This window comes from Dromiciops gliroides, chromosome 1 (assembly GCF_019393635.1).
Source record: "Dromiciops gliroides isolate mDroGli1 chromosome 1, mDroGli1.pri, whole genome shotgun sequence".
Lineage (NCBI taxonomy): Eukaryota > Metazoa > Chordata > Mammalia > Microbiotheria > Microbiotheriidae > Dromiciops > Dromiciops gliroides.
This window is the reverse complement of record NC_057861.1, coordinates 72,482,795-72,508,709: the sequence shown is the minus strand read 5'-3', so window position 1 is coordinate 72,508,709 and position 25,915 is coordinate 72,482,795. Positions and strand designations below refer to the sequence as shown.

Here is a 25,915-nt window from a genome sequence, read left to right as displayed (position 1 = left end):
AGTCAACTTGTGGCCCCAGCCTAGGCCTCAATTACCACACACCTCCATGATTCAAAGAGTAATTTATTGAACCAGAGCTGGTACTTTGTTCCATGTGGCTCAGGAGTCACCTCCTTCTACCCTTGGCTAACAGCTCTCTGCCCAGCAAGGGTACTGCCCTTGTTAACTTGGCCAAATGGTTCCCAGGGGCCTTCATATGGTATGAAGATAATCTTGGTGAACACAGCCTGAGTGGGTCAAGTCCTCTGGCTGGGGATGCAGCCACACTGGTGCTGTTTAGAACTTTACAAGGCCACGAGCCAAATCCTCCCCTGTCCCCTCCTACAGCTCCCTACTGCAGGCAGTGCCAGACTGGAGGAGAACAACCCATCCTGTCTCCAATAAACTGACAGTCCTGGGCAAGCACATGATAGTGTCCGAGTTTCATTAAAGTTCTTGGTGAGGCACAAGGGGGTTGCCCCCACCTGTTCCCTCCCACTCCATCTCTTAAGTTTGTTTCTGCTGGGGATTGGGCACCTGCCCCACACAGGGCTAATTTTGTCTCTGAGCAGCTGGCATTTGGGACTGAAAGAACTGGGTGGAGGGAGAAAAGGTCATGTGGCCATTCTGAGAGGGAACTCGCCTGGAGTCTAAAGAATGAGGCCACAGGCTGACCTAGGAGACACTTAGACTGGCAAGAGAGGGAACGGGGTGAGATGGGGAAGGTAGCTGACCCCAGGATGGAACATACTTAAGGCACGTGGGGGTGGGAGGGTAACCCTTATTCTCTGGGCAGCACCCCATCTCTCCTTGCTTTCTTCAGTAATGGAGCCAGCAGCTCCTTAGCTGCACCTCTAATAAGGCACAGCCCCTCCAGGACAACAAGTCCCATACTGCATCCCCACAACACCCCAGCTGTTCTCTGCTCAGGCCTCTGTTTCTGTCTCAACTTAGGTTTGGGGTATCCAGAGCTCCAGAGGATAAAAAGGACCTCCTGAAAAGCTTCTCATTTAAGTACCTGCCTCATCTTTCTATGTGGGGGGGAGGGGGGAATCAAGAGACCCTCTTCCTGCTATGTCCTTGTCAAAGGGGAGGGGCCAGCACCTAGGCTTCTCCTGACCCTTGGTCAGTTTGAAACTGCTTCCCCCAAGGAAGTTCAGTTGTTCCTAAACCCAGGGCTATAAATAGGCCCTGAGCAGGAGACTCCCTCTACCCTAGACCCTCCCTCCCAAAGCTTCCCCTCTCCAGGGAGGGCTATGTGCGCACAGCCCGCTTGTCCTGGAAGAGGCCTTTGAGTGTGCACACCTGGAGTACAGCTACTAACAGCAGCAGCCCCACATTCAAGGCAGACCAGAAGTTGACCCTCTCCAGGTTGCCCTCCTGCAGGTTACGATCTCGAGCCTCAAAAGCCCTCAACAAAGTCAGCACCTGGATGCTTCGCTCCAGCCTTGTCTTCATCATCTCAATGGACTCCTTGGGAGGAAAAAGGGAGAGGCAGGTTCCTCAGACAAGCCCTGGACATCATATAATGGTCCCTGAAACTGAGATGGGAGCCATCCCCTTAGCCTGACGCACATCCTACCCAGGTTACATATCTATAAAAACCTCACAAGGCTGGGCAGGGAATTCCTCCCACTGTTCTAAAGGAAGACCAAGTAAAGGAATGTGGCCCGGTAAAGTTCTCTTAGTCCTATTGGCCCCAGATTTCTCAGAGACCAAAGTAGTCCTGAGCAGTGAGGACTGAGTACATCTAGTGGTGCAGTGGAAACCAAGTAAGTTAAAATTTAAATCCCACTTATAGCTGAATGACCTCTCTGAGTCATTTCTTCTCATTTAAAAATATACTAATAATTTTTGCACCACCCATTTTACTGAGTCGCAAGGGAAGTGCTTTGTAAACTTCAAAATACTATGCAAAAATAAACCCTTACGAGCATTTCCCTTTTACTAGAGAGCTGGACTTCAGAGGCTCATAGAAGCCTAAGGAGCCAGGTCAGGGAGAACAGATGCTGGGCTCAGGGCAGGGATCCAGTTCCCACCTTAATGTCCTCAATCTTAATGTCAAGCATTTCTTCAGGCTCCACCACATCAGCCCAGCCATCGCCATCGCTATCCTCCTCATCTTGTAGGCTGTCGAATATGAGCTCAAAGAACACGAGCTTCTCTGAAATGGTGCTGAAGGAGTTGTCAAAACACAGCTTGTAGTCTCCCAACTCTGTGGGCTCCACCCTGGAGGTAAGAGAAGAGGATGAGCAGCTTCTCTGGCAGGACAGGGTAACCCGACCAATCACCCCACTCTGCCCAGGAGATGCCCCTGCAGCCCTGGCAGGTAGCAATGGGTAACCTGAGGCCTGGTCAGGCTTGACAGGTGTAACCAAACCCTTCAAAAGTAGGGCAGCCAGACGGGGAGGTAAATCGGGAGACGGCGTGGGGCCAGGGGAAGGTAGGTATACTCACGTGTGCACCCCATCCGACTTGCGGTACTCACTAACCAGCAGCACCCCCCGAGGGCTCTCCAGGGAGAAGTCCACGTCCAGCCCCGCACCTCCGATGACCTGGAGGCAGAGGCAGAACAGGGGCCTCCCTTGAACGCAGGTAGGGCGGTTACCCCCACTCTCGAGACTTGGAGAGAGGGCAGGAGGACCCTAAGCCACTGGCTTTGGGGGATGCTGACAAGAGAGCCAGAGAGGCCCACAGTGCTTGCGGGGTAAAGTCTAGATGCCATCCGAACTTCCACTCCCCTGCTTGCCTCCCCTCCCCCTACCCTCCAGGGCTCTGGCCCCGCCCCTACTGTCATTGGCTCTACCCTCAAAGTCTCAGGGTCCAAGACCCCACCTCCTAATATAGCCCCGCCCCTTCTCTGGATGCCCGGTTCTGGCCCCGCCCCCTACTCATCAAAGCCCCAGGTTATGGAACCGCCCTTAGCAGACGTAAGACTGGCCCCGCCCACACAGGGTCCCCACTTGTGTTCCCCTCCCCCCTCCTCCAGCTTCCCTACCCCCACCCCCACCCCCACCCCTACCTGGTACTCGGCCTCCAAGCTGGCGTTGGCCGGTGCGGGCTGGTAGAAACACTGCCTACGGCCAGCGGGCAGCAAAAATGTGAACTCGCCATCCTGAGGTGGAGGAGCCCGGGAGCCGGGCCCGGCCGCTGTGCCGGCCACCAGCGGCGACAGCCATCCCGCCAGGACCAGGGCCAGGGCCGCCCTTGCCGCCATCATCCGGGTCATCCGGCAGTGTGATGAAGGGACGCGGCCCCTTTAAGGCTTGGCTCTGCTCCCTGGCTGCCTCTCCGCACGCTTGGCTTCCACGCCTGCCTGTCGGAACGAGGAGTCCCGCCCCTTCTACCCATCACTGGGATTGGAGCGAGGCAGTGCTCCCTTCGTTTTCTTCCTTTCTGGAACTCGGACCTCTGCGGGGATTCGGTGGAACGAAACCAGCGCTCCGGCTGGACCGTCCCCCTCCGGCAATAGCCTAGACAGCTAAAACCAGGCCAGAAGGAGGAGCTGGGGGACCTTACGGAGAAGCTGCGCGACCGTTTCCCAGAATGCCCCGAGAGAGGAACCGTTTGCCGTTACTAGGCATCCCCGCCTCTTCGCGTGGTCTGGCTGAGAGTGGTGGTGTCAGGGTCTCGCGGCCCGCCCTCCCTGGGGAGGGGCCTGGCCTCACCCTACGCCCGAGACCTCTGTTCCTTCCTACAGTCTTGGTTTCTAGATGACCCTGAGGCCAACATCCCCACAGCCCCCCCACCCCACAATTGAGGAAACTGGGAGGTCAAATCCCTTGCCTTAAGCCACGCTGAAGAGGGTGGAGGGGGAGCGATTCTTTTTTTTTTCCCCACTTCCCATTTCTTTTCTTTCCCTCATCCCTTAGCCACTGAGAATGCAAGAAAAACAAAATTTATTATGAATATGTATGCTCGTGCAAAACAAATTTCTACATTAGTCGTGTTCCCTCAAAAAAAAAAAAAAAGGAAAGAAAAAAGTGACTACTTCAATTGGTTCTCTATCTGGAAGAGATCGCGAGCCCTTTGGAATTGCTAGGTCATTGTATGGATCCCTTACTAAGTCTCTCAAAGTTGATCAAATTTACAAAATTGACGAACTGTGTAGATTGTTCTCCTGGTGCTGTTTGCTTTGCCATCAGTTGGCACAGGTCTTCCCAGGTTTCTCTGAAATCTCAGGTCGGGGGAGCATTTGAATCTGTTTTCTTTCCACTTTCCAGAAGCATGATTCAGTGGAAAGCACTTGGAGACCTGTTTTGCGCTCTTGTATCTGTGGGATTATGGTTACTTCAGCGCAGTTTCTTCATCTGTAAAGTGGGGTTAAAAATAATTGCACTAGTTAACAGGGTGGTTGTGATAAAAAGTATTCTGCATCTGATAAAACACTTAGCTAAATGGGACTTATTTATTCAAGGCCTTTTACAATCTAAGGGGGAATGACTATCCACATTAGAGTAAAACAAAGTAGTTTGTAAAGGGAGCAAATCGAACCAAAAATAACGGATGCATTGAGAACACTGGGAAATTTTGCAGAGGGAAAAATCACTTTCAGATGGGGAAATCTGGACGAAGTAGTTTTTGAGATAGGACTTGAAGAGGATTTAAGCAGGTTGAGATGAAATGGGAGTGAATCACAGACATGGAGAACCAGTTTACCAGACTGTTAATATCTTGATATGGCAAGAGGAGATGGAGAACAATTGTGTATGGAGGGGAGTGATAATCATTCATACTTCGATATTGCTTTAAGGTTTATAAAACGAATTTTTCAAATAACACCATGACTAAGGTAGCAAAGAATATTATCCCTCTCTTAGAGATGAGGAAACAAAATCACAGAGGTTGTTACCAGTAAGTGGTGGAAAATGAATTCAAACTCAGATCTCCTGACACTTAAAATCCAGTGTTTTCTTTTTATTATATGGCACTTAGTATAAAGCTGAAAGGAGAGGTTTGAACCAAATTAATAAGGGCCTTAATTGCCAGGTAAAACACAGGACACCCCATTTCCTGCCTCTTGGCCTTGGGAAGTTCTAGTGTGTTAAAGATGACCAGATCCATAAACCCAACTTCAATGAATACTTGTATTCTCAGCCCTGTTCTGTGAAACATAGAATATCAACTACCCCCTTAGACCAGGAGAGTTACAACCTAGTTGGGGAGATTAACTAATGCTCAATAAATACAAAAAGGACTAGAGTTAGATTGTCAAACAAACTATAATTAGCAATAGGAATTTATAGAATTATGGACTAGAAAGCAAAGAGGTGGGGCTTGATCCAGGCCTGAAGGGGTTTAGTTAAATGGGAAGAAGAAAAGATGGTGTTCAGGCTAAGAGAACAGTTTGAATAAAGGCCTGGAACTGACAAATGGTGTCTAAAGTCACCACCTTTTAAAGTATTCTCAGTCAGCTAACATTTACTAAGTACCTTTATGCTAGTCATTATACAAAGAAATAGAGATGGTGGGGGGAGAAGGCAAAAAAAGGTCTCATCTAAAACATGGTTGAAAAATCATCTCTGCATAAAGATACAGTATGGACAAAACAGAAGCAAGAATCTTCAGGCATCAGAAAAAGGGCTACAAGAAATCACCTAGATATCTGTCCTGCAATCTAGGGGCACCTGAAACCGTCAATATTAGTGATTATTTTTAAATGGCTACTCAGGGTGATTTCCACCCTTGAAGAACTGTGCCAGTAATTTTATATGAGTATATGATGCTCTTTGTATTAATTCACACTTTCTCTGCTGTTAGTTGGATCCGTTGCTTCATCTTCCCAAAGTAGTTTTGAGAATTAAGTAGCTATTATCCTTCCTACAACATTATGCTCACATGGGTAGGCTGGATCCCTCAGTTTCTCCTTTGCCTTAACAACCCCATGGGAAGGGGGGGGGCAATGAGGGTTAAGTGACTTGCTCAGGGTCATACAACTAGTAATTGTCAAGTGTCTGAGGTCTGATTTGAAGTTAGGTCCTCCTGAATCCAGGGCCAGTACTTTATGCACTGCACCACCTAGCTGCCCCCTACAACTCCATTTTTTTCCCCACTGAGCATTAGTCATATTTTCCTAAACTAGAAGGTCCTTGAAATCAGGGATGGTGTCTTTTTCTTGTTTTTGAGAGCAGAGTCCCACAGTCCTTGATGTAGTTGTTTATATTTGATTCACATATGAAAAAATTATTAGGGGTCCATGGGTGGGGAGGTACTTTACACTTGTTACTCTCCCTATGTGCACTCTCATTGACATATTCATCCTTATTTTCCCCAAAATGTGATCCCAAGCCAGACCTGTGGATTCAAAAAGAGATACGAAGAGACAAGAGCAAACGTAAAGAAACTATTGCTATGGCAGGGAGCAGGAGGTTTCTATTGCAGAAGAATAGCTCAAGGATTGGGGTTATTTTTTTTTTCCTGGTTAATAAAGTTCTCTCTGTGGGAGGACTTCTCTAGTTGAAACGGCCCCAGTTCAAGAAAATGGTCCAGGTTTTTACTACAACTTTACTATGTTGTGGTTTGTACCTGAGGATAAAAAGGGAAAGCAAAAACATCCATTGTTTCATAAATTTGCAAAATCTGTAGAATTCAACTGAAAATATGGAACTTCTCTTCCTCGGTTTGGCATACTATTTGTAAAAGGGGAGGGAAGAACAGCGATTCTCTTTCAGTTCAAGAGTGTGCAACTTCCTCCCCGGGTGAGGAAATTGCTCTTGTAAACTCTTTTCTTCTTGCCCCACAAAGAATTGGTTGTGAGCGTTTGGTTTGGCGTGTCTCTCTTCAGCCAGAATCATAACAAAACTCAGCGAAGAGATGCCCTGGAAAGTCCTCTTTTTTGTAACCGGTAAGTTTCTTTACCTGATGACACCTTGGGCAAAAGAAATCACTTTCTAATTTGCTTGACAGAATATCTGAGAGCCTTTGACAGTATTTGCTAAACCTGAGGAAAAGGAGACCTGGGTGTGTGTTGTACCAATTTCGGGATCCCAAGCCCAGGAATATGTTCTTTGCACTGTGCTCTCAAAGACATAGGATGGAAGTGTGCCAAGCCTTAGATTTTGCCTTTGAGGGTATGAATGTAAGCCCCTGACCCATGAGCTCCTGAATTTACCCTAGAAAATTCCTGTCTGGAGGGTGGAGGCTCCAGGGCATTATATGATGAAAGCTGGGAGAGGGACATTCAAGGGAAGAGCTCTTATTATCCCTTCCAGTGTAGACCTGCCTTGCTGATCATTGGGTCATAGATTTCGAGATAAAAGGGAGGTTAGAAGCCATCTGTCTAGTTCAACACCTTCATTTTACAGATAAGGAAACTGAGGTCCAGGGGTTTGGTGACTCACCCTAGAGCGCCCTAGAACAGGTGGGAGATTTGATTTTTGAATCCAAGTCCAACAGATATCTACACTGCTATGGAGCCTCCCCATGAATTCTCCCCACAGAACTCAATCCACACTCAGAACCCCTTCTTTGTGTACTTTGTTTTTCAGGCTCTTTGGCAATACCAGCTCCTTCTATTTCCCAGACCCCTCCATACCCTAGCAACCCAGGGGATCCTATCCACCTTCAATGTGTGGCCCCACCAGGCTTCCAGGGGGCTGAATTCTCACTGTTCCATGGAGCTGGGGTGATCCAGACACTGCAGGCACAAGAGGCCCAGCAGGGAGTGGTTTTCACAGTAACCAATGGGAGTGAAGGCCTTACAGGACAGTATCGATGTCAATATAGTGTGATGGGTGAGATTGCCAAGCAGTTCTCCAACTTGAGCAAGCCAGTGAATGTGACCTTCCCAGGTAAGGGTCTGCTTTTTGACATTGTATCATGTTGTACAGTTGTAGCCCCTTCCAGCTGCTCACTCTTCCAGCTCTTCATGGGCTAGTCCCATTTCACCTGTCCTCCCACAACATCTCTTGTTTTGCTCTTTACCTCCTGGGGAATTTACATGATCTTCCAAGGTGAGAAGATGATGTGTTAAGAGCTCACAAATGAGCAGGCAACAGTAGCTAGCTACAAAACAGTCAAAAAGTATCCTGTGGGGCAGCTAGGTGGCGTAGTGGATAGAGCACCAGCCCTGGAGTCAGGAGTACCTGAGTTCAAATCCGGCCTCAGACACTTAACACACACTTACTAGCTGTGTGACCCTGGGCAAGTCACTTAACCCCAATTGCCTCACTAAAAAAAAAAAAAGTATCCTGTGTCCTTTTCTGAGCATATGACAGAGCTGGGAAGAAAAACCTTAGAAGAAGTCAGCTCTATGTCCCAGGAGAATTGCTCTCTATTCTGATTTTTCTTTTCCAGTTTACATGCTGCCAGCCACAACCTTACCAACTCCTCCAGGTAATGTGGATCCCCTGAGAAAGAAAGACAAGGAGGGAGGGAGGAACTGAATGGCTCTGTCTGCTGCCCTTCTCACATCCCCAGGACAAATTTCTCAGAGGCAGGCAGGTCTGTTTGAGGGTGTCTTTGGTGTCACAGGGGCCCCAACACAGAAGTGAGTTCAAGAAATGTTGTTTCTCTCTAGAAGCAGTGCCCTCTACTAAGTAGAGAACATGAGTAAATCCTTTGTCAAAACCACTTCTGTAAGTCAGACTCTGATATACCCTTGGTCAGTTGCTCACCTCTGCAGCTTCAGAGAAGCAGGGTCCTCTGCTTTTTTGCAGAATTTTTGGTAGAATAGGAGTTAGGTGGCTCAGTGGATAAAGCACCGGCCCTGGATTCAGGAGGACCTGAGTTCAAATCCAGTCTCACACACCTGACACTTACTAGCTGTGTGACACTGGGCAAGTCATTTAACCCTCATTGCCCTGCCCCCCCAAAAAACAATAATAATAGGAGCCTAGGCTAGTCCTCAGGTGCTTCCAATTCAGCAAGCCTACCCCTTGTGGTGAGGCAAGGCCTTGAGCACCTCCTTCCTCTTCCTTTCTATCATTTCTCTGTCCCTGACCAGTCCACCCTCACTGTTCCTATTTTCTAGTGCCGTCTTGGATCTTACCACTCTCCCTGAGTCTGGCTGGAGCTTTCATCTTTATTGTGATACTGGTTGTGGCCATCCTAATGATTAGACGAGGTACATGGATTTCTTATCTGTCCCAGGGAAAAAATCACCCAACTCTTCAGGAGGACCAGTGTTCCCAAATACTTCAAGCTATTCAGGGGGAGGTAGAGATTCCTTCCTACCCAGGGCCCTCCCGAAGTTTCAATCTCCTAGAGAAGAGTGTTTCTTGTGAAGATCACAGGCCCCCGCAGATTGTATAAAATCTCTATCTGACTGAGTTTCCCTCAATGAAACAAGGAAATCAGATTAGCTCCCAGAACTGCCAGGTTTGACTCTACAATTGTCAAGACTTTAGAGAATTGCTCTATGCAACATGAACATATCGGTAGAACAATCTAATTCTGCTTTGTTTGTTGCTTTTGTTTTTGCCAGTTAAAGTCACAAATCTTCAGAAAAAAAGGTGAGGTGTGTCCAGGAGAACTCCGGAGTGCATGTGTTGGAGGAGACATCAGTCTGCATACCTTTTGTCCTGGGATGATATAGTAGAATCAGAGCAGTTTTAGAAAATAACCAGTTCAGGGGAAATGGATAAAGAAATGAGGAATGGCTTACTTCAGAGTTCATGAGGCTTCCCACTGAGGTCCTACACTAAGACAGCCCATCTTGGGGTGGAAGGGCCCTGTGCCTTGGAGGCAATCCTTGGTTAATTTGCCCAGATTCCAAGTGAGAATTCCTGGGGAGCCTAAGATTTAAGTCTTTCTCAGGGTCTCCCATTGTTTTTCTATTTGGAAAATAAATGAAGTCCTTCTTTAGGATCTATGGCATTTTCCTTTCCTGGCTCACCTCACTCAAGCTCTTTTTACGTGGGAGGTGACACTTAACTATTCAAAAGTGATTCATGTGTGGCTTGTACAATCAATATCAACATCACTCCTTTGTAGTCACATATTATATTTGTTAGCCAATTTGATTCCACAAATTCAGTTCACCAAACATTGAAGCACCAGTTACGTGGAGAAAATAAACTAGATGCTAAGGGATATCTTGAAAGATCAATAAGATACAATTCCTATCCTTATATATTATCATTTTTCATAGCTTCAAACTGCACCAAGATTTTAAGGATGCCCTATCGCACTGAAAATTTGCAGAAATAATAATGCAAAATGGGACAAGATGAGTGCATAGGAGAGGCCTAAAGTGCTTTTCAAGGACATTTAGAACAGAGGACTCATTTTTTTATTCTTTCCTTATTTCATTTGCAGAGAGCAAGAATCCTGCTGGACCAAGATAAACTACACTACTTCAGGTATGTTTCCCTCACTCCAAGTTGAGTAGTATAGCCACCGTAGACTGTCTCTTATACCACTTGTCTTAGAAAACCAGCCTCTTCTGAGGTCAGAGGGGTCTAGTGACCCCTAAGTTAGCCCAGTTCTGGAACTGCCCCATAAGAGCATTGGACTTCTGGCTCTCAGGAATGTGCTGACTGCATGGCATTAGTTCACCCTCACTTTTCAAGTCTGAAGTCTCTATTTATAGCCAGCTTCACTGCAGTGGCCACACAGTCAATGGTTTTCTATACAATATTCTTTTTTTTTTTTTTTTTGGTGAGGCAATTGGGGTTAAGTGACTTGCCCAGGGTCACACAACTAGTAAGTGTTAAGTGTGAGGCCAGATTTGAATTCTGGTCCTCCTGAATCCAGGGCCAGTGCTCTATCCACTGCGCCACCTAGCTGCCCCCAGTCAATGGTTTTCTTATGAGATGTTAAAGCAAAAGAACTATCCTCAATCCCCTTGGATTGACTTCTTTTCTCCTCTCTTCCCCTGCACCCTTGGTCCTAGATAGAAGGGAGCTGTCCATACTGACTTTGCTATGGGAAGAAAAGGTCAAGTTTTTATTTGTTCAGCAAATATTTATTAAATACCTGCTGTATTCACTGCTCGGTGCTGGGGGAGATACAAAGTTACAGTTCCTGCCTTAGAGGAGCTATTTGGAGGATGACACAAAAATAAATAACGAGGGGGTGGCTAGGTGGCGCAGTAGATAAAGCACCGGCCCTGGATTCAGGAGTACCTGAGTTCAAATCCGGCCTCAGACACTTAACACTTACTAGCTGTGTGACCCTGGGCAAGTCACTTAACCCCCACTGCCCTGAGCAAAATTTAAAAAATAAATAAATAATGATAATATCCAACATTACAGGATAAGTGCATTAGAGATGTATAAAGCAAAATATTATATGAGGTCATATGGGCAAGGGTTGCTAATGACAAGGGAAGATTATGGAAGACTTTACCATGAAGGTGCAAATAGACAAATTGACATTTATATCCTTGTATTTGAGAAAGTTCTTTCCCTAGGTTTCCCTTTTTTCTCTGGAGCAGAGTTTGCCCTTTCTTGTTGTGGGAAAAAGGAAGCACCTTAGTCATGTGATTCATCCTAAAGTATATGGGGGCTTGTGGGTAGTTGAGAATTTTTTTTAAATAATGCTATACATCTGTCTTTTGTTCTTCTCCCATTACAGATATGTCTTTTGATAATTCCCTGTTTTCCATTTCAATGGTGAGTGATTCACTTCTTAGGATACAACTTATAGGTACAACCTACCAGATTCTTCAGCCAGCTAGGTGGCACAGTGGACGGTGTGCCCGGCTTGGAGTCCAGAAGATTCATCTTCCCGAGTACAAATCTAGCCTCTGGCACTTCCTAGCTGTGTGACCCTGAGCAAGTCTCCTAACTAGTTTGCCTTAGTATCCTCATCTGTAAATTGAGCTGGAGAAGAAAATGGCAAAACCACTTCAGATTTCTTTGCCAAGAAAACCCTAAATGGCATCACAAAGAGTCAGACACGACTGAACAAGCAGCGAGCAATCAAATTCTAGGGAATGAATATATCTTGAGGCATATTGTTATAGTCATTTGCCTATTAAGTTGGACATGGACATGGTGGGTGTTAAAGGCTAAAATTCTAGCTAAACTGTCTAAAATATCTAATGAGTGGTCGCCAATAAATTAGAAGCTTTAGCAAGAGTTAGGCTTTTAAGCATTTATTAAGGAGAATAAGAATTTGGTAAAGAGAGAGAGAAAGGCCTACATTCATCTATCTATTAAAGGGAGAACGCATTTCTAGCTCCACTCTCCGCCAGAGTCCCCAGGAAAAAGCCCCAGTCAGAGCGCCAGGCTCCCCCCTTCTTCCTCCCACAAGCAAACATCACTTCCTGACACCAAAGAAAAGATTCCTGGTCTTGCCCTCAAAGACCTTCACTTCATGGTGGAGCTTTTCTACAGTAAATCTCCAGCAGGTGGCATCATTCCAATCATTACATGGGTTATAAGCAGCAAATTCCTCACTTTTCCAGTGTCCAAAAGGAAAAACAGTCCTAGAACCAAAGAACAGAAATAAATCTGCAAAAAGGACCTGAGTTCTAGCAATGTGGAAGAGAGTCAGATTTACCCTTAGCCTTGCTAGCCTTTCATGTCAAGAGCATTCAGTAGTCATTCCAGTTGGGATCTCTGACCTAACCACAGCTTTGATATAACCATAAGAAATTATAGCAGTCTTTTGGGATGATATATAACCAGGTCCCAGAAAAAAGAATGAGAAATCTTTTAGTGAGGCAGCCACCACAGTAACAGGTGCCATATCTGGGACCTTAAAAAAAGGCTACTCTGAGTAGGACTTAAGGCAACATTTCAAGGAGTCACTTCTCCAAGACAAGTACCCAGAATCATGAAGCCTGATTACTTCTGGTGACTTTTTTTTTTCGGGGCAGTAAGGGTTAAGTGACTTGCCCAGGTTAACACAGTTAGTAAGTGTCAAGTGTCTGAGGCTGGATTTGAACTTAGATCCTCCTGAATCCAAGGCCAGTGCTTTATCCACTACTCCATCTAGCTGCCCCCTAAGCCTGATTACTTCTCTGTGCCTTGAGATGATCTTAAACTGGTTGGGTGGAAGGTGCTAGATCCCTTCTTACACTTGGCTTAGTATTTCCAAGGCCCTTTTCACTCATCTACCTTTCACCTCTGCAAAAACAACCAGTCCTGAGATTCTGAGAAGTTCCTACCTGTCCTCAGGCTCAACCACAGATGTTGTATTGGAGCAGGTCCCTGGAGGTCAGGTCTCTGGTGGCTTCTGGAAAGCATTATTGCCTGGCTTCCATGGCACAATCTATTCTCAAGCAGCATTATGATTGCATAATGAAAGTGATGATAGGGGCAGCTAGGTGGCTCAGTGGATAAAGCATTGGCCCTGAATTCAGGAGGACCTGAGTTCAAATCCAGCCTCAGACACTTAACACTAGCTGTGTGACCCTAGGCAAGTCACTTAACCCCAATTGCCTCACAAAAAAAAAAAAAGTGATGACAAAAGACATGGGCCAACCAAATAAGATGGAGAATTTGAAAGATAGGCAATTAATTAGTTCAATGAGATCCTATCTCACTGATCTGCTAGTAAAAAAAAATGAATGGAAACCTTTTTTCAAGTCATTTGCCCCTTTATAATATAGTTAAAATCAATTCATAGGATCAAAAGTTATCAAGGGAGATCTTCATTAATTCAACATACAATCATTAAGCTTCTATTTTATACAAGGATAAGTGATTTGGACTAAGAAGACAAACCTGGGTCTCTGCCCCTGAGGAGGTTATTTTATGATCTAATGGGGGAAATCAGGCATATAGGAGGTTGACGATAATACAAAATAGAATAAGGTAGATGTATTATAGAAGTAGAAGGAAAGTGATAAGAGAATTTCCTGGAGGGAAAGATCCCTTAAGGTTGGATTCAGGGAGGGTCAAGAAAGATTTAATTGAGGAGCTAGCATTGGAGCTGGGTCATTAAAGGAGAGGCATTTTAGTAGGGCAAGATTGGTGGGAGTGTGAGGTAGGAAATGGCATTAGCCAAAGCAAAGAATCAAGATGATGTGAGATGCACCTGGTTCTGGTGAGTGCCAGTTTGGTGAAATGGAAGAGATGAAGGTAAGATGGAGCTGCAAAAGGAGGCTGGAGCCAGATTGTTCAGGGTCTTGAATGCAAGACCAAGAATGTTTGGAAGCAATGGGAAGCCTCCAAAGATCTGGGAGCACTGGAGCAATAGGATCACATGCATTAGCAAGATTTGGCTGGAAATCTGTTAAGGCTATCAATAATAATAATTAATAATAATAATAAATAATGTTTATATGGTCCCTACACTGTGCCAGGCACTGTGCTAAGTACTTTTACAAATATCATCTTATTTGATCATAACAACAAACCTAAGAGGTAGGTATTTCCATTTTATAGATATGTTAAGAGATGTGTCCAAGGACACACAGTTGGGCAGAATCTGAGACAGGTTTTGAACTCAGATCTTCTTGAATTAAGGTCAAGTATTCTATCCACTGCACCACCTAGCTGTCTGAAGAGGACTGGTTAGCTGGATATTGCAGTAGTCTGGCCAAGAAGTAATGGAGGTAGAGATTGGACTGATGAGACATGGGAATGAAGCTGAGTTTGGCTACAAACAATAAACAAGACTTCATGACTTACTGAAGGTGGGGGAGTGAGGGAAGTAAAAATCAAGTATCAAGCAAGAATTACTGCGAGAATAGTATTTCCATTAGCATAAATAGAGAAGAAAGGGGGGAAAACAAACTTCAGAAGAGAGAGAATTAGTTTACTTTTGAACAAATTGCTTTTGAAGTGCCATTAGGAAATCTAGGTGAAAATGGCCTGAGAATGGTTTGAAAATGTAAGTCTGAAGCTCAGGAAAGAGGCTGCAGTTGGAAAATATATTTAGGAAGACTTTTTGTGAACCTACCTTCAGGAAACTAGACTACTGTCTTCCTGAACTTTAATAGGTTGTACTCTTGGTTGAAATTTAGACCTGAAATTGAAAATTTTGTTAGATTAAAAAAACACAAGTTAGTTTGGGCAAGACAAATCTAGGACCTCTTCCAGTGGGCATTTTTGAGGCCTGTCAACGAGTGCAGTGCTACAGAAGAGAAATTGAGATGGTGGTGGACATGACTGCTTCAGTATGGTTCCAAATAGTGCCTCAGATTCAGCTTGCCAAAAGAGAATTAGGTGGCTTTGTGGGTTTTCAGGAGGAAGAAAAAAGCAGAGGACTAGAACCCATGCCATAAGATAAGCAACATGGTATAATAGATAGAACTGGACTCTGGAAGTCAAGAGATTTGAGTTTGGATCCACCCACCCACCCAAGAGACTATATTATCTATTGTGGATAATACATCTATGTATTATCTAATGTGGATAAGTCATGACCTCCCAGGCCTGTTTCCTTGTCAGTAAAATGGAGATAACACTTGTCCTGCCTTACAAAGCTGTTGTGAGAAGTGTACCATATTTGTTGTCATTTCTTTTTTTTTTTTTTAATTTAGTGAGGCAATTGGGGTTAAGTGACTTGCCCAGAGTCACACAGCTAGTAAGTGTTAAGTGTCTGAGGCCAGATTTGAACTCAGGTCCTCCTGACTCCAGGGCCGGTGCTCTATCCACTGCGCCACCTAGCTGTCCCTGTACCATATTTGTAAATTATTGTGATTATAGAAAAAACTGAACAGTCCACCAGGAAAAGAGATTTAGGAGGGAGAGGATTGTTACCTTCAAGGAGTTAAAGGACTGTTATGGAGAAGAGGAATTAGGCTTGTTCTATTTGGCCCTTGGGATGCAGACCTGGGAGCACTGCATAGAGATTTTGGAGATTTGGGGCTCATTGTAAGAAAACGTTAACAATTAGAACTATTTCCCCCCTGTCCCCAGCCAAATTAAATAGGTTACTTCCGGAAGTCATGATTCCCTATTACTTCAAGTAGATATTTGATGAACACTTGTCAGTAATGTTATAGAAGGGATTCCTATTGTAGAATGGTCTAGATGACTTACTTCTAAGGTCCCTTCTATGGGACTTCTAAGATGACTTCTAAGGTCCCTGGGAAATACATCTGATAAACTAGGAATGAAAAAACTATACTGGAAGAGCCCATTTTCCAGATAAAGAAATTAAAGGTCCATAGGAGTTGTCACTTGTTCATAATCACATAGTGGCAGGGATTTAAAAATAATAATACTATCTAGCATTTGTTTATCACTTTTAAGTTTGCAAAGTGCCTTACAGATATTTTACCCTAACAGTAACCCTAGGAGGTAGGTACTATTATTTATTATCCCCATTTAACAGATAAGGAAACTAAGACTGAGAGAAGTTAAGCATTTTGCCCAAGGTTACACACCTTGTCTGAGACAAGATTCTCATGTCTTTGTGGCTCTAAGTCTACCATTCTATCCATTGTGCCACCTAGCTACTAGTTTGAATCTATGTCTTCTGAATTTAAATCTTGTGCTCTTTCTACTACATGACACTGGAAAAGAAAGGAAAATGAGCATAATCTGGACAGAGTATCAAAGTGTGGAATAAAATAAGAGGTCTGGAGCTGAGGAGTAGTGGGAGAATGATGTACAATAGTATTTAGTATGGATGGAGGAGAAAAAGTAGAGAAGTACCCCCAGTTCTGTATTCTAGAAGTCACTTTATTATTTTCTTTTATTGAAAAAGAAAATGACCCCAGAAGACATGGATACCTGTGGCACTTTCACCAGCTCAACTCTGGCTCCAGAACCCTTTGTGCCCAGAAAGAGACCCACATCTACTTCTTCCAATCCTGAGCTACCTGAATTCAGCACCTTCAGATCCTTCGAATGAACCTATCCCCTGGCTCCAGAACCCTTGGGCCCAGTAAGAGGCTCACATCTATTTCTTCTCCTCCTGAACTTGAATTCAGCACTTTCAGGTCCTTTGATTGAACCTGTTCTCTGCTGTGGGACTAGGAGGTTGCATTTTTTCCTTCCCTTCCTTGTTGTTGTTTGTTTTTTTTTTTTTTTAGTGAGGCAATTGGGGTTAAGTGACTTGCCCAGGGTCACACAGCTAGTAAGTGTTAAGTGTCTGAGGCCGGATTTGAACTCAGGTACTCCTGACTCCAGGGCCGGTGCTCTATCCACTGCGCCATCTAGCTGCCCCCTTCCCTTCCTTGTTAATTCGGCCCCTGATTTACAGTTTCTAGGCTGTGTTCTAAAGAAGTCTGGGGAGCCTGGCTCCTGTATGTCTGACTTACCACCCCTTCATCTCTCCTCCAGGGCCCCTATGGGGGGAATACAATTACAACCTCTCAAGAAATTCTCATGTCCTGAATCAGATTTTCATTGTTCCAACTGAAATACTTTTTCTGTGGCTTAGTAGTTGGCAATAGCTGTTATGTGACTTCAGTTCATAGATGATAGGTTTAGACCTGAAAGAACCCTCATATGTCATCTAGTTGAACCCCTGCACTTAATTTTTCATTGAAGGAAACTGAGTCCCAAAGAGGTCAAATGACTTGTCCAAGGCCACATAAGTTGTAAGTGGCAGAGCTTCAGCCCCTGTCAGGTATCATTTGTATTAGGGCCCCAGTAAGGGTATTTGTCTGTTGAACAGAAAATACACAGAAGCCAGGACCTCAGGGACAACTGCCTCCCATTTATGGAAGCAGAAAAACTGTAGGTGAAGCTCCGTTGCAGGGAAATAGTGTCAGTCATTAATCCTTCTGCCCCTATCCAAGTAGCCCATTCTGAACAGAGTAACATTAATGGTTGTTGCAGTAGAACAGACAAGATACTGAACCAAAAGTTCCCATCTGCATTTACAGCATCTCTTGTCCCCACTAAAAAAAAGTTTTTGAATTATATTAGCCACCACCTTCTGGAGGCTTATTTGCAGCCAGCCCTAGTTGGTGACAGGTACCTGCCTGACTGTGTTCTAAAAGTGCTTGGTCCCTAGAGCCCTAAGTTTCTGTTCTGTGTGTCATTCCTTTTCTTCGAAAACTACAGAATTGATAGGGCAAGATCATCTAAATTATTAATTACAACCGGCATTGAGACGTTTGTAAGGAACAAAGTAATGGAGTCTTATTAAAGCTGGCTGGATTTCTATTATTAACCCTTTGGGCTCTAGAAGAATTATTCCATGACAAAACATTCTAGGAGACTGAGTGTGAAATGAATGCTTGGGACACACGAGGCAGACTGGATACCCCTCCATCCCCACTTAGGAAAATAGAGCCAGCTGAGATGGGGAGGGTTTTTGTTCTTTTAACCGAAAGCAGTAAGAACCTCTTCCCAGAGTTCTGGATTCACCATGTCCAGTTTTCTTACTCCTGTACTTGGCAAGAGAGAGGCTTTCACTTCAGCTCAAACTGGAAAAGGCTGGGGTCGGGGGACAGGTGGTGATGATGAAATTAGTCACTCCTGTTCTTTGTTCAGGGGTCAATTTTTATTATCCTATACCCTAGTTCGTGGCTCGGGTCAATGGCCAGGGTGTTCAGGACTGATGGGTTAGGAGGGCTTCAGGCATGGGGCAAGGCTGGCTCCTCGGCTTGGGCTTTGCACAGGTGGGCGGGCACAGCTGGCGGTGGGCGTCTACAGGGACTGAAGGACAAAGCTTCAGGCCAGGAAGTGAGATTCCGGGTTGAGCCGTAGCTGCGGCCAGGGGAGGCACGTGGAGGGCGCAGCTTGAAAGGCTCTGGAAGGGGTAGGCAGAGGCATTCTGCCATTCCCACCCCTGGGGGAGTCAGTTGGTGGCGGGTGCAGAGCTTGGGCAGTTGCTCGCCCGCCGGCAGCGCCACTTCACAATGCGTGCACCCGCCAGGCCCTCGGGTAGAAGGTCCGGGCAGAAGCAGGTGCAGCACAGCGCGGCCGGACCTGGCTCGGCCACTGAAATGGGGAGCTCTCACGCCCCAGGCCTCGGCCAGGGGGCGTGTCCAGCCCGGCCCGCGGTTCCCCTCGCCGCCGGTAGGGGGTGCTGTGCGGCGGGGCTCGGGCCGCGGTAGCGCCTGCGAGGCCTCTAGGAGCCGCCAGGGGGCGCTGCACCCCGGCCTCGGCTTCTGTGCTGGCTGCAGCCTGGGCCCGGGCGGCGGCGGCGGCGGCGGCGGCGGCGGAGGAGGAGGAGGAGGAGGAGGAGGCGGCGGCGGCGGGGCCTGGAGCCGGATCTAAGATGGCAGCAGCGGCGGCGGCGGCGGCGGCGGCGGCGGCGGCTGGGGGCTCGGGGCCGGCGGGCGGCGTGGCGGCCGCGGGGCCCGGCGTGGCCGTGTCCGTGTTCCCCGGCGCTCGGCTCCTCACCATCGGGGACGCGAACGGCGAGATCCAGAGACACGCGGAGCAGCAGGCGCTGCGCCTCGAGGTCCGCACCGGGCAGGACACCGCCTGCATCGCCCTCTACAGCCGTGAGTGCGGCCGGCCCGGGGCCGGGGAGGGGGCCCGGCCGGGCGGGGCAGCGGGAGGGAGGCCTGAAGGGACACGGCAGACCCGGGCGGCGTGGAGGGGGGGAGGGGGGAACAGGGAGGGGGAAGAGAGGCCTGAGGGGCCCGGGAGGGGGCTCGAAGGACACCCCATTGTGGAGCTGTCTCGGCCCCCTCCCCCCGGCGGGGGCGGCCTGGAGGCCTCCTCGGAGGGGGAGCCCCGCTCTCCTCCTGGCCTCGTGGTGGGAAGTTGGGCCCCTTTGTAGCTGCCGGCCCTTGCTCCTGGTCCTGCCCTCCGGGGGCCCCCCAGCTCCGGGCTCTCCCTCCTTCGTCCGATCGCCTTTCAGCCCCGATGCCCCCTGAGCCTTCTCCTCTCCAGCCTAACTAAGCATGCCCGATTCCTTCAGCACAGCCTCCTGACATGGACTAAAGCCCTTGAGCCCACTATAAGCACAGAGTAGGCGCTTCACATATGCTGGTTGACTGCCTGACGGGTTGCCCTCCTCTGGACACACTCCGGGTTATCAATGGCCAGCAGAACTGAACCCAGCACTCCAGATGTGCCCTGACCATGTGTGACCTTCTTAGAAGCCCGTCTTAACTCGACCTCAAAAGTGGCTTAGCTTTTTTGACTGCTGTTGATTCATATGGAGTTCGCAGCCCACTGAAACCTCCAGATCTTTTTTAGAAAAACTGTCTAAACGTGCTTCTCTCGTCTTCTACTTGTGAAGTCAAGTTTCTGAACCTAACTATCCATCTTCCTTTGCTAAATTTCATCATGTTAGATTCTGCTCACTGTTCAAGCCTGTCAAGATCTTTTTGCATCCTGACTGCCATGCAGCTAATAACTATCTCTCCCAGAGTTGTATCACCCGCAGATATGGTGAGATGAGGGAGTGAAGGCCTGCCAGGTGGGGGGTACAACAACAACAGGGAGCCTGTGAAAAACATTACTAGGGAGAAAGTATGGGAAGAGAGTTAGGGGAGTTGTTGGTAGTAGGATAAGTGAACAGAAGACTAGGCTTTGGGAAGTGAATGAGATAGAGGGGAACAAGGAGACAGGAGCAGGTCAGGGAGGAGAATAGTGGAAGAGAAGAGGGAAGTGAATGTGAGATTTGAGAGGAGGAAGAAAAAGAAGCTGAGTGGAATGAGAGGCTAAGCAAAAGAGGAAGAGGCCATGGGAAATGTGGGAGAGTGTTGGGATGAGGGAAGAGTTACAAAAGAGGTGTAGGGAAGTCTAGGAAAATAAGGAGCACATGATTGAGGCTTATTGGGGGGTCCAGGGACTGTTGGAGAGGATAGAGTTTAAGGGCCCAGTAGATGATGTGAAGGAAGGTGTGGTTTGGGAGTTAGAAAGGATACTGGAGAGAGAAGAAATGCTAAATGAAATCAGATCTTTGAAGAGGAAAGATTGGGGCTTATTGGGAATAGGGTGAGTCAGGAAATCAAGTAAAGGCCTGGTTCAAGGCAAGATTGAGCTTTATGGTTAGGTGTTAGGATGGGGGTGGTAAGTGAGGTTTCTGGAGAAGTGGTTTGTTTTGGGAGATGCAGTGTGACATCTGTGCCGTTAAGAATTGTGATTAAGACAAATCTTACAGAAGAAATGGATTTTTAGAATAAAGGAACGAAGAACTTAGGTCAGGCTACAGTGAAGACTGGAGTTTTAGAACTTAGTAAATATATTCATTTAGTGAGGTAGGGCTGCTGTTTAGAAAGAAAACTGTGGGGAAAAATGGTATGAGGGGGAGACTAAGGTGAGTGTGGGGAAATATAGTGAAGAGCATATGTAGGAGATCATTATGAAAATCTTGGAAGATTTTTTTAAAAAATAAAACTCTATAATGTATGCATGGGGAGGTGGGTTTGGCTAGTTTGGAAAGGTGGTCTTTTCATTTCAAGGATGCAATTGGTTGGTTTTACTCCATTTTCAACTATTTCTGTTTGTACAAAGAAACCTGATTAAGATCCCCAGGAAAATTCATTTCAGAATCCTTTAGTTTAATGAAAATCTCACGTTATTTCCTAAGCTCCCAGGTGTCTAGACACTTCATTTTTAAGTTTTTGTTCTGATCTGCCTTTTGTAGATGCTCTTTACTTCTCTCAAGTTTTTGTTGTATTTCTCTTTCATTCTACATTGTGCTTTTTCCACAATTCCCCTCACTTAGTGAATTGTTTGAAGCCTGCTCCCTGCTTGTGGGCTGGGGAACTCAAACATTTTTCACTTTGTTATAGCTAGATTTTTAGAAGTTAAAATTCTAGAGCAACTTTTCTCTTCCAAGTTTCCCTCCTTTACTGAAAGTGTCCATTTAACTGTCTCCAGTGTATGATTTAAAACTCAGTTATGCTGGGCGCAGAAGGAAGGTGTCCAAAGAAAGGGAAGACTTCTAACCAAGACATTGTGGAGGAGGGATTTGTGGTAGTATGCTCAGAGGGTTGTAAGAAGGACCCCTTAAGCCCTGTGAACTGTCTACTCAACTAGTAAGCTCTTTTGAGGTTTGGGACCTTGCCTTGGGCTTCTCTTACACTTCCAGAGAGCTGAACCCATACATAGTAGGCATCAGTAAATATTCATTCAAGAGTCTTTTTGAGTCAAAGGGTATACTGAGGTCAGAGAGAGCTGGGTAAGGTCGGGAAAAGTCAGTAGCCCTAAGCTAGGAGTGTATGAAGGAGGGAAGAATCCTTGAATTCTAAGTTTAGGAGTCCAGGGCAACAAACCTTCCTAAGCAGAATCCCTTCCCTTTGCTCCCACTGCCCACTCACCTTCCCTTTCACCTTATCTCTTCCCCTCCCCTTCCACTGTGTCCTCAGCTGCAAATGACGTTCCCTTCATGTTAGACGGCTTCCTGGCTTTCCTCTGCATTCTGTCCTCTTTAGTACTGGATGCACCTTCTCTCATGCTCCCCAATCCAGTGGCCAGGCAGGGGAATAACCATCCTCCTTGACTCTCTGTGCCACTTTGGGACACTCCTGTTGTCAGCCCTCAGCAGCGGCTGGATCTCACTGCCCAGATCTGGTTGCAGTTATCTCCTCTCCTGCCCCACCCTCCTTAACTTCCCACAGGCTTCTCCAACTGTGGAATTAAATACTTAGGGATCCCCCTTCAGATACCCTGGCCTCCTAGCAGGGCAGCCTCATCAGTGGCCACCATCCATACCATGATTTCTGCTCTTAAGACTAGAAGGATGGGGGGCAGCCCTCTGTATGTGCCCTGATCTCTTCCCCTCCTGTGTCTTCTAGACAGTTGCCCATTTGATCATCTCCATTTCTAATATTCAATCTCTCCCTCTCTACTGGCTCCTTCCTGGCTGCCTACAAACATGCTTAGTCTCCTTCATCCTTAAAAATCCTTCACTTGACCCAAGTATTTCCTCAAGCTAGAATCCTGTGTCCTCACTTTCACAATCAAATTCCTAAAAAAACCAAAAAACCCCTGTCTTAGCATCTCCACTTTGTCTCCTCTTCTTACTTTTCAGCCCTTTGCATTTTGGTTTCAGACCCTACCACTTAACCAAAAGTAGCTTCCCTAAGCAATCTCTTCATTGTTAAATCGAATGGACTTTTCTCAGTCCTCATCCTTGTTGACTCTTCAGCAGTATTTGACATTCTTTACCGCCCTCGCCTCCTAGATAACTCTCTGCTTAGGTTTTCATAACACTGTTCTCCTGATTCTGCTACCTGTCTGACTATTCCTTGTTAGTCTTTTTTGCAGTATCAGCCTCCATGACCCATCTCCCCCTCACCCTACTCCCTGGATTGGAAGTGTGCCTCAAGGCCCTGTCCTGGGCCCTTTTCTCTTTCTTCTCTGTACCTTCTTTCTTGATGATTTTATCAGCTCCCTGAGATCAGTTATCTCTGCAGCTATATCCTTAAATCTATATATTTAGCCCTAATCTCCTTCCTATGCCCCAGTCTCACATGACCAGAACTGCTTGTTTGACATCTTTTCTGGATATCCTCTCGGCATCTCCAACTCCACATGTCTAGAATGGAACTCTTCATTTTCCTTCTCAAACTTCTTGAAACACCTCTTTTTCTCTTAAGAGCACCTTCATCCTTTCAAGTTACTTAGGTTCATAATCTTAGCCACAGGACTCTTTCTTCTCCCTAACCCTTCCCTCTCTCCACCCACCACCACCCCATGTCAAATCAGTGGCTAAGTCTGAGACTGACCACAGATGAGTTGGCTCTTTTTCCTTGTAGAGACTGAGGACTATTGCTTTGAAATTCTTCAATGCAAATTTCCAGAGTTCTGTCAAGACCTGGAGCTCTGGAATTTAATTTTACCTAGGCCATGTCCAGAGGGAGTAGAAATTTCTTATCAACAATCCTGATGAAAAGCAAAGAGAAGGTGTGTGTATATTTATGCTACTTCTTGGTGTTGCTTCAAGACCTATCTAGATTAGAGGGTCTTCCCTTTAAGTGTCTTGACTTCAGAACCTCCTGATCTCATTAATTTTGATTATTTATTTATTTTTTTAAAGTGAGGCAATTGCCCAGGGTCACACAGCTAGTAAGTGTTAACTAGTGTCTGAGGCCGGATTTGAACTCAGGTACTCCTGACTCCAGGGCCAATGCTCTATCCACTGTGCCACCTAGCTGCCCCTCTGACCTCATTAATTTTGAGCAGAAAGCTTTGGCAGAATAGAATTTTCAAGAGCTACATTTTCTCTGATCCTGAGTGATCATCTTGAGGGTTCTTAGAGGGATGAACAGAATATGTATAGCTTGATAATTACTGTTCTTTGTTTGTGATGGCATTGGCCCTGTGGTTTGGAGTTAAGTGGCCTCACTTACAATCTCAGATCTTACTCTCCTGGATGATCTTAGGCAAGTTGCTTGCCTCTTCACCTGTCTAATGAGGGTGTTGGGGTAGATGGTCTCTAAGGACCTTTGCCTCTCAAAATCATATGGACTGGGGCAGCTAGGTGGCGCAGTGGATAGAGCGTGGGCCTTGGAGTCAGGAGGACCTGAGTTCAAATCCGACCTCAGACACTTAGCAATTATTAGCTGTGTGACCCTGGGCAAGTCACTTAGCCCCAATTGCCTCATAGCCCCCCCCCCCCCCAAATTCTATGGACTTCTTGGATTCAAGCCTGAGGAACGTTTGTCAGGGTTTTATGAAGGGCTTACTCAGTGCCAGATGCTGTGGAGATCCAGCCTCTGGTCTCAAGGAACTCAAATTCTCTGAGGGGTGCAGGTGGGGAGCTGGGAGGGGGGAATATAACAGTATGTGCACAGAGAAGTCAATACAAGATTATCGGAGTAAGAAGAAAACAGTAATGACCAGCAGACTCATCTTAGGGGTTTTCTGATGGGAGCAGTTAATGTTAGTGAGCCCTGCAGTGTGTGACTCTTTTCTTCAAGCCATCTACATGGTTAAAGGCCAGTGACCAAGTGGCAGAGGGGAAGGAGGGAAAAGGAGACAAGGCCTGCTTATGGCAGAGTAGCTGTAAGGTTTTGGGCTGGGATTTGTACTGGACTCGAGTCCAGTGTTCTGGTAGAGAAAGCAAGGAGTCCTAAGACCATCATCACTGCATGCTTGGACAAGGCTTGGGACAGAACAAGGACAGGGTTACACTGTAACTTCCTGAACTAAACAGTTAAATTTTTATAACATGTCCTGAGGGTTTTGCAGTTAATCTGGCTTTGTTTCCTTGACTAGGACCCTGTCTTTTTGTTCCCAAACCAACATGAAATGGGTTACTTTCTTGGATTGGACAGATGGAGTAAAGACCCCTGTTCCTATTTATTCTGGACAGGGGGCTGATGATGGACTCAGAAGGTCTTGCCTTGGTTGTTCAGCCTCCGTGAACAAGGCACCAGACATAATGATGACCATTTAAAGGGCTTGTAGCTTGTCCCTTGAACATTAACACCAACTCAAGTCATTTTTCCTGAAAAGATATGAGCCCGTTGGATCACTTTTCTCTAATACAGTGGTTTTCCAGGCCTTAAGGAGGAAACATGACATTTGATCTGGAGGTTTACAAAGGGTTTACACTGGCCTACTTTGCCACTCTTCCTGGGAAAGGAGGCTGTTACCAAATGATCAAGCAAGATGTTGGAGAAAACAGGGGGAAAAACCTTCCCCATTTGTGTAGTTTTGCTTCTTCTCTTTTATGGTTTGGGACTTTTTCAAGTGCCTTACAGTTTTCCCATACTCTACTCTGTAAACTCCACTCCACCACCACCATCCCCACCCTGTTTAGTCCCAGCTGGTTACTAGCAGTTCTTTGGTGAATGTCTCTGTTTGAGGACCTTGTATGGTGCCTTTATTTTATAGTTAACTCTGGAAACTTCACTCCCTCTGGAGATTACTGGCTTCCTTTCTTTTCTCTTCTTCTCTTATGGCTAGTAGAGATGAATTCAGGAGGTTCTTAGAAACATAACAGATCACTATATGACATAGTACTGTATTAGGGACTTCAGGGTTATAAAGGGAAAAGATATAGATGACATCATTATTTTCCTGATTCTTTTGGTGAGAGAAGATATCCATGTGGTATAGATGTCCCATAGAAGGTGGGACCCAGGAGAAGTGGGTGGAAGGTCAGAGAGACAAATTTAGGCTTAATGTCCAGAGAAACTTCCAAAAAATGGGAACTCTGTACAAGTAGCCTTCCTGGGCAGTCGATGCTTTCCTTCTCTTCGGTAGGAGTGTTCATTCAAACA

At 46.2% G+C, this 25,915-nt stretch overlaps 3 protein-coding genes across 5 annotated transcripts in view; 2 read left to right on the top strand and 1 right to left on the bottom strand.

Annotated features, from left to right (window-relative positions):
* Positions 1-45: 45 nt before the first annotated feature.
* TMED1 (transmembrane p24 trafficking protein 1) lies at positions 46-3,481 on the bottom strand. The gene is made up of 4 exons (XM_043964377.1): positions 3,002-3,481; positions 2,437-2,534; positions 2,019-2,208; positions 46-1,452 (listed from the first exon to the last, which is right to left on the bottom strand). The coding sequence occupies exons 1-4, from the start codon at positions 3,206-3,208 to the stop codon at positions 1,234-1,236; spliced, it is 714 nt and encodes a 237-aa protein (XP_043820312.1). The 5' UTR covers positions 3,209-3,481; the 3' UTR covers positions 46-1,233.
* C1H19orf38 (chromosome 1 C19orf38 homolog) lies at positions 2,403-17,923 on the top strand. Of its 3 annotated transcripts, XM_043964358.1 has the most exons (9): positions 2,403-2,422; positions 6,724-6,823; positions 7,467-7,769; positions 8,275-8,313; positions 8,951-9,043; positions 9,404-9,431; positions 10,237-10,280; positions 11,497-11,534; positions 16,531-17,923. In XM_043964358.1, the coding sequence occupies exons 2-9, from the start codon at positions 6,793-6,795 to the stop codon at positions 16,675-16,677; spliced, it is 723 nt and encodes a 240-aa protein (XP_043820293.1). In that variant the 5' UTR covers positions 2,403-2,422; positions 6,724-6,792; the 3' UTR covers positions 16,678-17,923. The 3 variants fall into 3 exon arrangements, with proteins under 3 accessions (XP_043820293.1, XP_043820285.1, XP_043820300.1); XM_043964350.1 differs by lacking the exon at positions 2,403-2,422 and having other exon boundaries at positions 6,449-6,823; XM_043964365.1 differs by lacking the exons at positions 2,403-2,422; positions 8,275-8,313 and having other exon boundaries at positions 6,449-6,823.
* A 1,076-nt stretch (positions 17,924-18,999) lies between these two features.
* The window catches only part of CARM1 (coactivator associated arginine methyltransferase 1), a 51,990-nt gene continuing 45,074 nt past the window's right edge, over positions 19,000-25,915 (top strand). Inside the window, exon 1 of the mRNA XM_043963146.1 lies at positions 19,000-19,228. Within this exon, the coding sequence (XP_043819081.1) occupies positions 19,000-19,228 (229 nt within the window). The remainder of the gene's footprint in view (positions 19,229-25,915) is intronic.